This window comes from Aricia agestis, chromosome 22, assembly GCF_905147365.1.
Source record: "Aricia agestis chromosome 22, ilAriAges1.1, whole genome shotgun sequence".
Taxonomy (NCBI): domain Eukaryota; kingdom Metazoa; phylum Arthropoda; class Insecta; order Lepidoptera; family Lycaenidae; genus Aricia; species Aricia agestis.
This window is the reverse complement of record NC_056427.1, coordinates 5,461,622-5,477,961: the sequence shown is the minus strand read 5'-3', so window position 1 is coordinate 5,477,961 and position 16,340 is coordinate 5,461,622. Positions and strand designations below refer to the sequence as shown.

Genomic DNA, 16,340 nt, shown 5'->3' with positions numbered 1-16,340 from the left:
CTTGTGAATTCACCAATTAATAGGAGTAGCCCATTTGTTTTAAACTATGAAGTACCAGGAGCGCATAATGTATGAAGAGATTTGCGTTAAATTTTTTCGACCTACCCACTAATTCTAATATTTTTCTTGTGACTACCCCAAATATTTTGTTTTAATTCTTGTGAATTGACAAATTAAATAGGAGTCTTATTTTCCTGTTCTGAGGGAGCCCATTTCATCCAAGCACGTCATAACGTATAAAAAGGTGTATTTTTACTTCTATTTTTAAATTATAAGTTTAGGCTATAATTTTTCAAAATAATATAATCTTAGCTACTAGTCATTAAAATACTGCATTAAAACAATAAAATATTAGTTCTATTTTATTTTATTAGGGACAACAAACAATGTCACAAATCACAATATACTATTATTTACAGAATAAAATAAACCGCTGAACTGTATATATAAAAAACAAATAATATATATAAAAAACAAATAATTCTATTGGTCGATATTTGGGTCGGAAAAATAATCTTAAGTAATTTTCAGCGAGACCACGTGATCGTCGAAAGCTGGGAGCAGTCAGGTAACGTATAGCGACATCTAGCGGTAGTTCGCGAAAACACAACGGTGTTTAAACCTCTAATGAAGGACCTCGGACGTTAACGGAACATATAATTGGATTTTGTCGTAACGGAGTTGCGGGCGTACCCAGACAAAAATAAAACACACATAAAATAAAAAACCATATATTCAGATCTCAATATAATATAAAATTGTCATACGAATAAATAAACTGCAAAGTAAAATGCATCTCTTGAACTTAGCTTCGCACAGTGGAATGAAATTCGGTGGATACAAAAATATTTTCTATAGATTCTAGCGTTTGACACGTACTTATGGGAACACTTATTTGCTTACTGACCAGAAATATAAAAAAAAAAACAAATGTCAAAAAAATTCCATTTATACATAGTGTTGCTACATTAAAAATGCGATTATACTGGTCAGTATTATGTTAACACTATTATACCCGTATTTGTGACTTTTTAAGGCAATTCGGTGTCTATGAGTATACTGTGCGATTCAGCCAATCTTCGAGAGAGAAAGTAGCGTAGTCACCACCTGATGACCGTCCTTGGAAGGCATCTGAAATTACATGGCAACATTACACGATGTATTGGTTTGTCCAAGATGGCGGCTGATCGACAAAATGGCGACTCGGCCGACAAAATGGCTGTGGATACATGAATAGTAAATGTAAGATGGGGTAAAAATAATTGTTTTCGAAAGTAGGAATAAAATTAATGTACTTTACATTTTCCTAATATTATTTGAACTCTTTTAATGGTTTTTTCTACGCCAACTTACATTTACATAAAATAAGTTAGTAAGAATGGTGAGAAGCTATTTTCTTGATTTTCAACAGAAAATAGCTTAAGTGTACAATTGTCTGTAATCACATGGACTTTCAAGCAATAAATTGTAGATATTTTTCTATATTAAAGATATATTTTTTAAAGTTATTACTTTAACTGGTACAGACAATTTATTTAATTAGAATCATCAAACCTCACAGTTGGCTTCAATATCGACAGAATATAATGAAAGAAAAAGGGCCATCTTGTAAAAGTAATATTGAAAAAGCGCCATCATAAAATTAAACTTGAAAAAAAAAGTCATCTTGTAAAAGCGCCATCTAGTGAAGTGTGCTGTTTCTATGTGTAGTGCAAACATCGATAGATAAATCAAAGTGCCAAAAGTCTATTTTAACATAATTATTCCATTAAAACCATTGTTTTACATTCGCTTGACAAAAGGCACATGATCTATGCATCGACGAGTTGTGCTCTATTCAGATACAATTCGATATAAACGTAAACAATTTAAACTCTAAATAAATAAATGCGCTGTTGTATTCATAACGCGATTAAGAAGTGATATTTTTAAATAGGGAATATGCACAAGACATAATTTGTCTCTTTTTTACAAAATGAAATTTCTATTGATAGCGGTAATATATTTTTGCCCCACGTTAGAAAAGAAGGGGGACATTACTTGCTCTCTTATTCCGCGCCAGCAGTCTACTCTCTCTTACGAATTTTCGATCAGGTTCAGGTTCTAACCCAACCCAAAAAATGTATCAACGACTCAATATTTTTCACTTCAAAAATCGTGCATATTCCTTATTAAGGCGAGGATAAACCCCAATTTGTTATTCCGTGACTCCCGGTTTACCTAGTTCCAATATAATAACGAATTGTTAAAAAATATGAGATATAAAGCACAATATTTAAAATACCTTAAACCATAAACATTTTAATAAAACGTAATACTTCGGCTGTAATTAATTTACAAACTCACCTCCGAAAAAACTCTATTTCATTAAAATATAAGTATTAACTAGGATAATTATACATTTTATTTGAATAAATTGTTAGTAAATCTATATTAAAAGCTCTTTAACCGAACAATTTTGTTTCTTAATATTTATTTCCAAAGATATTTAAAAAAAAACATGAAAAATAGAGAAAATCCGCCGGAGTAGTTACAGTTTTATGCTAAGCTAAAATGAATCTTATTGCGATGCGTATACGCTTGGTCTTTGGTTGTGTGCAACTTGCAAGGTTATCGTTTTTGATTGAGATTAATCCCCGCCTTAATACAATTTTATCCGGAGTTTTGTCTACATCGAGATCGAGTTGCATCAGAACGAGTATAGCACGTGTATACTTGTCTGTCGTCGTTCACGGCACTTGCAGCTCTCGTTCCAAGCTCTCCAACGGTTCGTTGTTCGCTGTTTTGTAAATTACAATAAAAAAAAGGTTTTAAAACCTCAAAAATAGCGATTAAAACCATAAATTCTAAAAAACCCTATAAAATCCCTCATGCATGCATACCATAAAGTTAATATACCTAGCGGAAAAGAGCAACAATCTCCAGCTGTCAAACGAAAACGAAATTGGTTTCATCTGTGTGTAAAAATATGTGTACGTATACACTTACACAAGCATGATTGAACATGATTTCTATGAGATTAAATTGTCACCGTGCGGCACGTGCCGACTGGACGTCAAAAAAAGAGTGCTGCTGTCATGTATCACACGTATCTTTTTACCACGCAGTGTTACTGATAGTGACATCTCGCTTGCTCAGGCCTTTGTTTCTCTATTCCGCTAGGTATATTAACTTTATGATGCATACCAAACTTTCAAAAGATAAAGTTTTCGATGTTAATAGCAGCAATCTAAAGTAATAAACCACTACTACTGCTAACAATAAAATATTAAAGAACTAAAAGAAAATATATTCCTATGAAATTCAAACAACAAAAAATAAAATATCATAACTATTATGATCTGGCTATCGCAAGACCTATCTATTTATCTGTCTATGCATATTTCAATCTATCTACCAATCTATCACCAATCTATTTATGTAACTTTCTAGCAATCTATCTGTCAATCTATTAATCTAATTTTCTATCAATCTTTCTACCAATCTATCTAACTCACCGATCATGGTCTTGAGTCGCACAGCGCACATGATGAAGTCGTTGAAATGAATATAACCGTCGCTTGAATATCTGAAATGAATATTATGAAGTATCATTGACACCAACATTATTACAAACAAAAATAGTATAGTCTGGCATAAAAGTGAAGAAATCAAAAAGTGGCAACATCGTAGTGTCATCCCTTTTTTCTTAGATTGATTTGAAAGGGATGATACTACGATGTTGCCACTTTTTAATTTCTTCACTTTTATGCCAGACTATATGGGCATGTAAAATAGACAGAAATTCATCAATATAATGGCTTAAATTAAAGTGATTTTGAAATGTTACCTATGTTCCTTGAAGCTTTAATTTATTGTACTTATATTATATATTTTGTTGTTGATATCATCTTTAATTGTGTACTTGAAACAATATTTTTATAGTTAAATTTAATGTATTCAATGCATGAAATATTATTATTACTGTCTTTATTTTAGTTTTTATTTTGTTACTGTTTGAAAGCGGTTATCATGTAAACTTTGTGTGGCTACCTACTACAAATTGAAATACCTTGAGATGGTATTTCAATTTGTAGTACAAAGGCAGCTGTGACACAGTTCATACTAGTACGGCTGCCAATGTTTTCCCATATCAGTGAACTTTGTATAAATGTATTCGTTCCTCGCATTGTAAAAATTGTAACAGAATTGAACAATAAAAATTTATCTTATCTTATCTTACCATGGGAAGCATGATGAATTTCTGTCTATTTTACAGTGCCGGATTTATATTTTTTATGAATTTAGGCCGCTTTATTTCCGCCTCCCCGTGTACGAAATCTATCGACCCCCTAGGACGCTGCCGCCCCTAGATCGCGGCCTATACGGCCTATTTATACATCCAAGACTGCTTCTAGACCAGACTATGTATTTCACTCGGTTCACTTCTCTTAACAAGATATCAGTTACCAGTAAAAAATGTTTTTAAAGAGGTGGAGACTCTATGGGCCTGTTTCACCACTTACGGCCGTTCCCAATATTTGATCTATCTCTGGTTTTGCCCTACTAGAGATAGGAATAACTCACATTAGACATTAGAGACATATATTTTATGTCAATTATGAGCTATTCCTACAGATGGGTAATGGAAAAATTTCCGAAAGAAAGAAAAAAGCTTTTAAAAAGAAAAATTTCCAATATATTTTTCCAATTTTTCAAATATTTTTCCAAGTTGAAATGTCAACCAAGATTAAAAAATAAAACAAGATAACTGCGGTATAACATTTTAAGGCTTTTATTTATTCTTTTTCTAGGAAACTTCTATGATATGTTGCATAAGCCGGCCCTTAGACGATCAATTGTATTGTGCAATATCACGTTTCAATTTTAATAAACAGTTTATTTGACAATTATTAGATTAACGCCTCCGTGGTCCAGTGGTTCAGAGCTTGGCTCTCGACTCGGAGGTCGTGGGTTCGATTCCCGCGTTGGAAACATGTTATTTCCAAGTTTGGTTAGGATAATGCAGGCTGATCACCTGATTGTCTGACAAGTAAGATGATCCATGCGTCGGATGGGCATGTAAAAAGTCGGTCCTGCGCCTGATCTCTCGCCGGTCGTGTCGGTCTTCCGTCCCACTGGGTTATGAGAGTAAAGGAATAGAGAGTGCTCTTGTGTACTGCGCACACACTTGGGCACTATAAAATTACTCCTGCGTAGCTGGCCTGGTTTCAATTAAACCGGCCACCGTCACCGAAACCGGTGTGGGAGCTATTATTATTATTATTATTAGATTGAAGGTGCGCGATGTTCAATATCAACCCTAGACGTTCAATAATATTATGCAATACGTGATAAGGCGCAATAAAATTGCTCGTCTAGTCCGCTAAGATTATAGCGTTCATCACCGGTATTCCGTATTACTAAAGTCGCGTAAGATTTTTTCTGAAATTAATAATTATAGAAAGTTTTTTTTGCGCTAGTGTTTAGAAGAGGTCATAAATAGCTTAAGGGGGCGACTAACCCTAAAGTGTCGATATTATAATTCATTTGTATACTTGAAAATAAGCCTCGAATTGTTTCATTTTCTAAAATTAGATACTTACTACATTGTATTTCCGAGAATTCGATCTGAGCAAAAATGCGATATCCTAAAATTTTCTCGATAGAAAAAAATCACAAAGATGCATCTAATTTTCACGAATTTTTCATTTATTGCCATAACCGTGCAAGTTAAAATTTTAACACATTGTATAAAATTCTATCATTGAGAGATCGACCTAGCGGATTTTTAAAATGTTGTATATTTATCGAGTTATTGAGAAAAACTAATTTGACAATGAATCCGCGTCGTTCTTTTTGACCGTGTGAAAAAGTCCGTCACGCGTGAGTGTGAAGAGAGAAGGACGATGTTTGATTTTTGGGGTTAGTCGCCCTCTTAAATTCAAAAACTACCAAATCCGACGGGTGCGTTAGCCGCCATTTTGTTTTGAAGGTGCCTATTTTTGACCACATCTTCATTATTTTTCATTTTCTTTTTACGAAAATGATAAGAATGTTGCAAATTTAATTCTCTACAAGTTTGATTCTTATACATTTTTACGGAAGTAATTGCAAAAAAGAAGTCAAAGTAAATATATAATTTTGCCTGTATGACCTGTATGTCGATTATCACCAAAAGAAAAAATTACAAAATCATTATCATTCTGCAATTTCCTCCAACTTTGATTTTTATGATTTTTTTCAGTAATGGGCTTGTACCTCAACGCACCGTTCTTTTACGTGGTATCCCTAACATGACCAATTTTTTTTTTTTAGAGCGGGACAGTTACAGAATTTACCCCCCCCCCCAATATTCATGAATAATTATACATACAAAACAATAATTATACATTATTATTATTAACTTTACTATAACATCATAAAGCGAAAGAGTTTGTTTGTATAATAGCGTTAATCTCAGGAACTACTGGTCTGATTTGAAAAATTCACTTCTAGTTACTTAGCTTATTTATCGAAGAAGGTTTTAGGCTATATTTTATCAAGCCAAGACTAATAGCTAAGCAAAGAAACAGAGGAAAATGTGGAAAAAACGGGTAAATTATTTGAAAGAGCTTTTCTCACGAACTAGTGGAGCAATTTCTATGTCATTTGACACAATATGGCAGAATAATCACGTTTGTTGTATGTATGCCTTACTTCCAGGCATTGCACAGGCATTTCAAACATAAACATAATTTAAAACTATGGTCGTTTGGTCTGTTTGCAAAAGCGGGACAATTTGGCCTCGTGGGGGCAGGGGGACAGCGGGTCAGACTGCCTGAAAGCGAGACTGTCCCGCCCAAAGCGGGACGTATGGTCACGTTAGGTATCCCCAGTTAAGGTTTGAACCTACGCGACCACTTGACGCTCCCGCTTCGCAGTCGCGTGGTCGCTTAGGTTTGGCCTAAGCCTTACCTATAAATCTGAGTAGCGCCTTCTTCATTATATAACTCTGGAAGTTCGAAATTTTTTTCGCGAGAATGAGCTATAATTTTAACAGTTAACAGTAACTTTCAGTTTTGCGATATCCGCACATTCTACTACAATAATTATTGTCCTTGCATAATTTACAAGAAATCATTTTAGGGTTCCGTAAATACATAATTGGCCAGTACGAGTCGGACTCGCGCACGGAGGGTTCCGTACCGTTTATGAGCAAAATTAGGCAAAAAAAATGTATTTTTATATGGGATATTAATGTAATTAAATATTTAATTTAATTTTAATTTTATTATCAACTGTTAAAGTACTGATACCATTAAGTATATTTTGTAAATATTTCAAGTGCCTACGTGTAGCCATTATTGATATAGAGCATTATATTTATACGTGGGCATTTATACGTGGGGAGCCATGTTTTGGCACGAATGGGCCGGCTCGACCGGAGAAATACCACGTTCTCACAGAAAACCGGCGTGAAACAGCGCTTGCGCTGTGTTTCGCCGAGTGAGTGAGTTTACCGGAGGCCCAATCCCCTACCCTATTTCCCTTCCCTACCCTCCCCTATAATTCCCTTTCCTTCCCATCCCTACCCTCCCCTTTTACCCTATTCCTTCTTAAAAGGTCGGCAATGCACCTGCAGCTCTTCTGATGCAGTATAATCCATGATCAGAAATATCCAGTTTTATCCAGTCGCTTGGGTCCCGGACTCCTGGTACATTTACCATAGGCGTAGGAAAAATCATAAGGATCGTAGGTTTAATAATCTATCATCTACAACTTTGTTTCTTCAATTATTTGCGCTAAATTTGATTTTAATTATTGAGATACAGGCGAAATTATACTTTGACTTGTTTTTTGCAGTTATTTCCGTAAATACTGATTTTACAATGAAAATTATAAGGACTAAAGTTGTGGAATATCAAAATTGTGATAGCTTTGGTCCTTACCATTTTCGTAAAAAATAAAAAATAAAGGAGATATGGCTAAAAAAAGATATTGTTTTTTTAAACAACACCTAAAGCCATTCAAGCCTTTGAATTTCAACTTAATATGAACCATATTTGATATTCCATTTCATTTTTACTATTTACTATTTCATTTAAGCTAATAATTTCAATAAAAAAATATTTTTCCATTATTTTTCCAATTTTTCAATTTTTCAGAAAAATAAATGGAAAAACCGAGCTTTGAAATTTTTCGGAATATTACAAAGCTCTAGTAGGGCAAAACCAGAGATAAATCAAATATTGGGAACGGCCGTTACTGATAAGTGCCGGATAGGCTATCCACCACTTAACTTGACAAATAGAGTACGGAGAATCTGTCAAAAAAGTTGTGGATAGCCTATCCGGCACTTAATCAGGAAGTGGTGAAACAGGCCCTAAATGCAAAATAAAATTAATTTAAAATAATTATATACGCTGGTAAAGTGTTCTTGAGCTTGCTATTATCCACTTTTTTTTTCTCCTATACTACGTATTTTGATTGTCACTTAATTTGGGATATACTTAATTTGAGTGCTACAAGCCACTTAATTTGAGTACCAGCGAGCCAGTACATTGAATACATGAGTGAAGCGCGTCCCTCAAACTCTCTAGTCTCTACTACTTAATTTGACTGTCACTTAATTTGAGTGCATCTTAACTTAAGAGCTACTTAATTTGAGTACCTGTGAGCCAGTACATTGAGTACTTACATGAGTGAAGCGCGTCCCTCAAACTCTCTAGTCTGTACTACTTAATTTGACTGTCACGTAATTTGAGTGCCACTTAATTTGAGTACTTGTGACCTAGTACATTGAGTACATGAGTGAAGTGCGTCCCTCAAACTCTCTAGTCTCTACCACTTAATTTGACAGTCACGTAATTTGAGTGCAACTTAATTTGAGTACCTGTGAGCCAGTACATTGAGTACATGAGCGTTGACCGTGTAGCCGGCGGAGTGCAGCGCATCCCTCAGTCTCTCAGCGGGAATCGCGCCGCCGGTACCCGCGTATAGACGGAAAGTGGCCTGCGAAAATACATTAAATGTTACTCAATTTCATCCAAATCGGTACAGCTGTGTAAACGTTGTGAATTAAGTCAGTAACTATAACATTTTATAACATATAATTACTCATTTTTTCCCTTATAATTTCAACAGACCTTGTAACTTATCTACTTCATCTTCTAGCTAATATCAATACAAAGAATCCTTTTTTTTTTATTCGTGGTCCTAAAGCCTCTATTTATGCAAAAGACGACAGTTTCCAAATTGTTAGATACCCACTTTATCCACTCGTCTTCAAAATATAAAAATAATACTCACCCTCCATTTTCTTAAATCAATCCACAGAGATTTGAACTCCTCAAAGCCTAGACCACCCGAATTGTCTTTGTCCAACATGGCCACCATGCTCCTACAAGCCTCCTTCGAGAAATCTTCACCGCGTAATTCTAAACACAGACAAATATATTAATCATCAAATAAATCAGGAGCCAGTTCACAATCTTCTTGTTTCTCTTTTTATCATTATTAAGAGTGAAAGAGACAAAACTATCAAGAAGATTGTAAAACAGGCCCAAATAAATACATAGATAAGAATACGATTATATTAATACTCAAAACCACCGATAGATGGCGTTGTTTCAATTATAAATCGCGCTAACTGAAATTTTGTTTATCAATATAATCGTATAAAAAACATTTTATAGAAATGGAGGTGACTTATGATGATTTAATATTTAATTTAAAAAAAATGCCCATTTTTGTACAAATACATGCAAGCGAAAACATAAATATTGATACAATATCTATGTTTGGTGGTTAGTAAGCTCTAATAATATTTTAACTAAAGACAAATATAACAGACGCCACAGACAAAAGTCATAGACACCATAAAAACAAATAAAATAAAATGTCAGCCATTTGCAAAAATGGCGTCTGCTAAATAAAAAAAAGATATATGTAAAACTATGCGATAAACCAGCAATTATTGTACATATATAGCGGCAATCTGAAAAACAAAAATAGACATTATAACTCCCTCCATTTCAATAAAATAACAAAAAATCGAAGCATGCCACCTGAAAAGAAATATCCTGGAAGACAAAAATAATTAGTTTCCTCATTTTTTAGAACAAAAGTTTTACTAAGTTTACACTGATATATTTTAAAACACAAAAAGCGTAAAATATAAGATCAATGAATTACATTTTACAAGGTGTTCAAGCCAATGTTTTTGTAATATCTAAATCAGCATTATATTTAGTAAGTACACAATACACAGCCAAAATTCTGTCACATCCCCATATTAATGAAAATTTTCAGATCCTAAAAGTTATAGCCCATGGAATATTTAAAAAAACTTAAAACATACCCTACAAATTAAAAAAAAAAAAACAACTTTAGTCATGTAGGTGGTGTTTTTATGTAAAAAACCTTATTTCCGTTCGTTGACGTTATTTTTTTTACTAAATACAATCCGATGATATTTAACTTATTTTACTTTTGTATTTAAATACATAACAGACAACTTTCTATTAACAAAATAACTCTTTTCTGTAAACTATTATATTTTTAAAGCCTTTTGAATACCTCCATTGGTACAATTCTGCCCTACCTAAACTCTATTTACCCAGCACCTGTGTATTTTGTATATATTTCCATTGTATCATGTATATTTCCCGTTTACTGTATGTTTATATTTCTACTAGTGTATCTCGTATACAGGATGTAATAAAAACAAGTCAATACTTTAGAGCAGGGGTTCCCAAACTTATTTTGTCTACTGCCCACTTTCAGAATAAATTATGTTTTAGCGCCCCCCCCATTGTTTCAATTTAAAATGCATCCAGATGAAATGAAATTACAAGTCCCCCTCAAGCCTTTAAACAACGCCCCCATTTTATTTCTATGTCCCACACTGCGCCCCAAAAGGGCGTTATCGCCCACTTTGGGAAAGGCTGCTTCAGGGTTTGTATGTGTCCCTTGCATGGAATTTACTGTCAAAATACCAGCTCGGAAAGAGTTACATTTTTATTTTTGTATTGACAAATTCACGACGTTGGGGTATTTCTCATCATTTCTCATCTCACACAGAAGTCCATTGGTACAATTCTGCCACTTCCATTTCTTTTCTACTATTATTTTTAAATACAGTTAATTGTCGCATCCTAGAGTATTTTTTTTATCCCCAAATAAATAGTTTATTTTATAAAAATTGTACCAATTTTTCTCTTTAACCTCTAAGCTACTTTAACCAAAAATAGCACCCCTTCTATAAAACCCCACATCTAAAGTTGCGCCCCTTTTCTCTTAACCCCATTACAACAAAATTCCCAAAAAACTTTTATTAAACCCCCATATTATGAAAACTCTTATTTCTTTAACCCCATTACGAACATGCCTTTGCCCGTTACCCCCATTACCTGTCTGCGGCTGCGTCAGGTGCACCTGTTCTGTGGTGGTCGTTGGTGGTGCAGCAACTTGCTGCAGGTCAATGCCGATCTCCTTGCAGATGGGGGCACAGAGGGCGCACAGCAGCTGCTCGAGGCACGACTGTTCGCCGGCCCCACCTGGTGTCCCTTGTGTTCCGCCCCCATCGAAGCCTTTCGTGCCTAGTTCTGTACCCCAAATGTATATATTGCATACCGTCGAGACAAATGGAATAGAGTAACACTATAATTATATAACACTAGCTGTTACCCGCGACTTCGTCTGCGTCAACAAAAAATATATATATATATATATATATATATATATATATATATATATATATATATATATATATATATATATATATATATATATATATATATATATATATATATATATATGGACGCTTCACACCACGTCAGTCTGGCCCCGTGCTAAGTACCTAAAGGACTTGTGTTACAGGTACCAGACAACGGAAATATATTTAATACTTTTATACTATACATATATTTGAGATTTTTATTATATCATACACATATTTAATACACATCCAGACCCGGGAACATTGAAAACTTTTTGTTCCGTCGGCGGGATTCGAACCCGCGACCCCCGGCTTGAGCTACCGACGCGCTCACCACTGAGCCACAGAGGTCAATGTAAAATACATAGGTAAAAAAAAAGTAAAAATATGTCCTCCACCTTTTTGAAAGTCGGTTAAAAAGTAGCCTAAGTTACTCCTTATTACATCAGCTATCTGCCAATAAAAGTCCCGTCAAAATCGGTCCAGCCATTTCGGAGATTAGCCGGAACAAACAGACAGACATACAGACAGACAAACATTCTAAAAATTGTTATTTTGGTGTAAGTACCGTCTAAATATTCATATGCATGTAGTAAAAAACGGTTATTTTAATATTACAAACAGACACTCCAATTTTATTTATATGTATAGATAATGTGTGTCTGATAAGTTATAACGCGATTGAAATGATACACATTTTTATATTAAAATGTAGATGTGCTTTGAGTTCCGAGAAAGAACAAAGGATAGTTTTTATGTAAACGAATTTAGAGCGAACAAAATTGCTTGCAATATTATAATATAGTTTATTTTTATTATTATTGGGGGTTTCCCCATTTAGGGGTACTTTTTAAATGGGGTCTCCAAAAAGCATTTTTAGTAAATGGATCAAATTGCAAAATCACAGATTATAATAAAATTTTAAGTGTTTAGAAAGTAAAGAATTTGATTTACTTTTTATTATAAGTGAGTAAAATCTATGAATTTGTGAAGCCAAATAGATGTATATTATGTTTAAAACTACTTGCTACAAAAAATATAAAATACAAACTAAAGAAGTACGCAAAAAATATATCTAAATATGTTTGATTTTCTAACAGAGCAACAAAAACTTGTGTAGTAATAATAATAAAAATATATATACAATTTTACATATTATAAAGATTAAGTAGCTAAAAAATATAGATAATACTTACAATTCTCTGCGCGCGGTCGCAAAAAAAACATCAAAAAAGCATTTAGACACATAAAGCATTAACAGATTTGATGAAAAAAATGGGCATTTTCACACACACGTAATATAAGAGAACAAAACTTAAAAAATATTTTAAAGAACACCTACCCACTTACTAATAAAAATGATAACACTGTGTATACAGAAGTTATAGTTATACAATGTCCTTGACTGTCAAACATATTTTGTATAACTATACTATCTTTATACAAAGTGTGAATATTTAACATATTTTTATTAGTATGGGTGTGAGAATATTATATAGGCTTATATTAGCGTAAAATGTACCAGTTAATACTATACATGTATTTTAGTGAATAAACTAAAATGTATAATGGTTCATGGCGTTATTAAACTAATTTTAGTTAAAAGCTATCGAATTTGTTTTAAAAAATAAAATAAAATTTAATTTATTCAATACATAAAATATATACCTATAGAAGATAAATTCCCACCACTTAATAATATTATGTAACTCTATTTACCCAGCACCTGTGTATTTTGTATATTTCCAGTGTATCACGTATATTTCCAGTTTACTGTATGTTTATATTTCTAGTGTATCTCGTATACAGGATGAAATAAAACAAGTCAATACTTTAGGGCAGGGGTTCCCAAACTTATTTTGTCTACTGCCCGCTTTCAGGATAATTTATGTTTTAGCGCCCCCCCCCCATTGTTTCAATTTAAAATGCATCCAGATGAAGTGAAATTACAAATCACCCCCAAGCCTTTACACAACGCCCCCATTTTATTTCTATGTCCCACACTGCGCCCCAAAAGGGCGTTATCGCCCACTTTGGGAAAGGCTGCTTCAGGGTTTGTATGTGTCCCTTGCATGGAATTTACTGTCGAAATACCAGCTCGGAAATAGTTACATTTTTATTTTTGTATTGGCAAATTCACGACTTTGGGGCATTTCCCATCATTACTCATCTCACACAGAAGTCAAAACGAACTCTGTCAGCGCTGCTACTTTCACAGTGAACACTATACGCTAAAGCAGCCTTTCCCAAAGTGGGCGATAACGCCACTTGTGGGCGCTGAAGGTCTAAAGGGCGGTGTGAGACCCACAAAAAATAGGGGCGTTGTGTAGAGGCTTGGGGGTGATTTGTAATATAATTTCATTTGGATGCATTTTAAATTGAAACAATGGGAGGCGCTAAAACATAATTTGTTCTCAAAGTGGGCAGTAGACAAAATAAGTTTGGGAACCCCTGCCCTAAAGTATTATCACTTTGTTTAGTTCATAAAGTTAATATACCTAGCGGAATAGAGGTACAAAGGCCTGAGCAAGAGAGATGTCACTATCAATAACACTGCGTGGTAAAAAGAGATGTGTGATACATGACAGCAGCACTCTTTTTTTGACGTCCAGTCGGCACGTGCCGCACGTTGACAATTTAATCTCATAGAAATCATGTTCAATCATGCTTGTGTAAGTGTATACGTACACATATTTTTCACACAGATGAAAACCAAATTTGGTTTCGTTTGAAAGCTCGACATTGTTGCTCTATTCCGCTATGTATATTAACTTTATGGATTAGTTACATCTTGTATATCCAGTAAACTGCACATCGCGGCCTACAAGCTAGAAGGGCGTATAAAAGAGTCGTTTTAAAAAGAAAATAGACGCAAGTGCATTATTGGGAGTTTTGGAATAGTTAAATTATAAAAGATCATTTCACGTAATTAAGGAGGTACAGTACTCCCAAATTAATAATGCACATACAAATCTTCGCTAATGGGCATTGTCCAAAAAAAATCACATGTACTTTTTTTTTTTTTTTTCGTTAAAATAGGGTATTTTAAGAATATAAATTAAATAATTTTGAAATTCATTGGCTAGTTTTTTCTCAATAATTTTTTAAAATTTCGCTCTGACGTCATCATCGGCGGCCAATAATTGACCTCTGCAGTATGTTTTTTCCTTTCAATCTTATTTATAATGGCTGGTTCGTCAAATGCAAGTTCTCATTATGTGAAATCTGATACGAGAAGCTTACCAAAAGTTCGACACGTAATGTTGGTCAAATTTATTGCTAATTTAACGCCATCGAAGGTCAAAGAAAAGTTAAACATATTTGTTCAAAAATATAAGTAACTAATGGGTATTTTTTTGGTTTATATACAGAAAAACGATCACTGACCTTATTCCTCGAAATGTTTTTGTAATGAGCAAAATTAAAAAAATTGGACAATCCCCATTGTCATAATCACGGAAACACCCGAATCTATGAAACGTAAGAGCCCCAAACAATGCACTTGCATTTTGCACCTTGTTCAAAGGAAATAGAAGTAAATATCGAATAGTCGGTACTCGGTGTCTGTCGCCGGTCCGTCAATTGTCTCTATTTTTGGCGCATGCGCCACAACACCTTTTATTGCGTATTTTTTTTTTTAATGAAATAAGGGGGCAAACGAGCAAACGGGTCACCTGATGGAAAGCAACTTCCGTCGCCCATGGACACTCGCAGCATCAGAAGAGCCGCAAGTGCGTTGCCGGCCTTTTAAGAGGGAATAGGGGAGGGTAGGGAAGGAAAGGGAAGGGAATAGTTGAGGATAGGGAAGGGAAAAGGGTAGGGGTTAGGGGATTGGGTATGTCCAAATCATGTCATGCCATGGCAACGCCACCAATAGTTGCTTATATTTGGTTACAGTCAAGTCGTAAACAGTTGGCGTTGCCATGGCATTACATTATTTAGACATGCTCAATAAAAGGTTTCTTCCGACGCTCGGGAAAAACGATATTTGCCGAACAATGACGAAAATTCCTATGCGCATTATCACTTTTGGAGCACTGTACTTTCATAGACGTATGCTTTTTGTTGTAGAGATCAATCTTCTTGTAAAAAAAAAAACTACTTTTTTTATATGCCCTTGAAGTCCTCGATATAATATATTCAGTAATACTGCTCATAACCAGTGTATCATGTTTATTTCCAGTGTACTGCATATATCAGTGTATCCCATATACCATACACCACTCACCCTCTCTCATGGCGTAATCCAATATCTCCTTCAACTCCTGCCAATCCACCTCTCCGTCGCTACCAGCAAGGCGGTTGAAGAAATCTCTCACTGGGTCCGTAGGTTCAGGGTCGGGGAGCACTTCTTTCACCTGTTGATATTAGTCGTATTTGAGAATAAGAGATAGAGAAAAGTAACTAAGGTTTACGGTAAAACCATAAAGTTAATATACCTAGCGGAATAGAGCAACAATCTCGAGCTGTCAAACGAAACCGAAATTGGTTTCATCTGTGTGTAAAAATATGTGTACGTATACACTTACACAGGCATGATTGAACATGAATTCTATGAGATTAAATTGTCAACGTGCGGCACGTGCCGACTGGACGTCAAAAAAGAGTCCTGCGTTCATGTATCACACGTCTCTTTTTACCACGCAGTGTTACTGATAGT

General features: G+C 34.5%; 1 protein-coding gene across 7 annotated transcripts in view; it reads right to left on the bottom strand.

Moving 5' to 3' along the window:
* Positions 1–717: 717 nt before the first annotated feature.
* Positions 718–16,340, bottom strand: part of LOC121737967 (calpain-B) — a 59,671-nt gene continuing 44,048 nt past the window's right edge. For 4 of the 7 annotated variants that reach the window (XM_042129716.1, XM_042129717.1, XM_042129718.1 and 1 more), the window contains 6 exons: positions 15,909–16,038; positions 11,373–11,567; positions 9,271–9,398; positions 8,855–8,973; positions 3,498–3,568; positions 718–1,131 (listed from right to left, as the gene is read on the bottom strand). In XM_042129716.1, the coding sequence (XP_041985650.1) occupies positions 1,049–1,131; positions 3,498–3,568; positions 8,855–8,973; positions 9,271–9,398; positions 11,373–11,567; positions 15,909–16,038 (726 nt within the window). In that variant the 3' untranslated portion in view covers positions 718–1,048. Of the gene's footprint in view, positions 1,132–2,715; positions 2,780–3,497; positions 3,569–8,854; positions 8,974–9,270; positions 9,399–11,372; positions 11,568–15,908; positions 16,039–16,340 lie in introns of all 7 variants that reach the window. The other 3 variants (XM_042129719.1, XM_042129715.1, XM_042129714.1) reach the window with 2 other exon arrangements.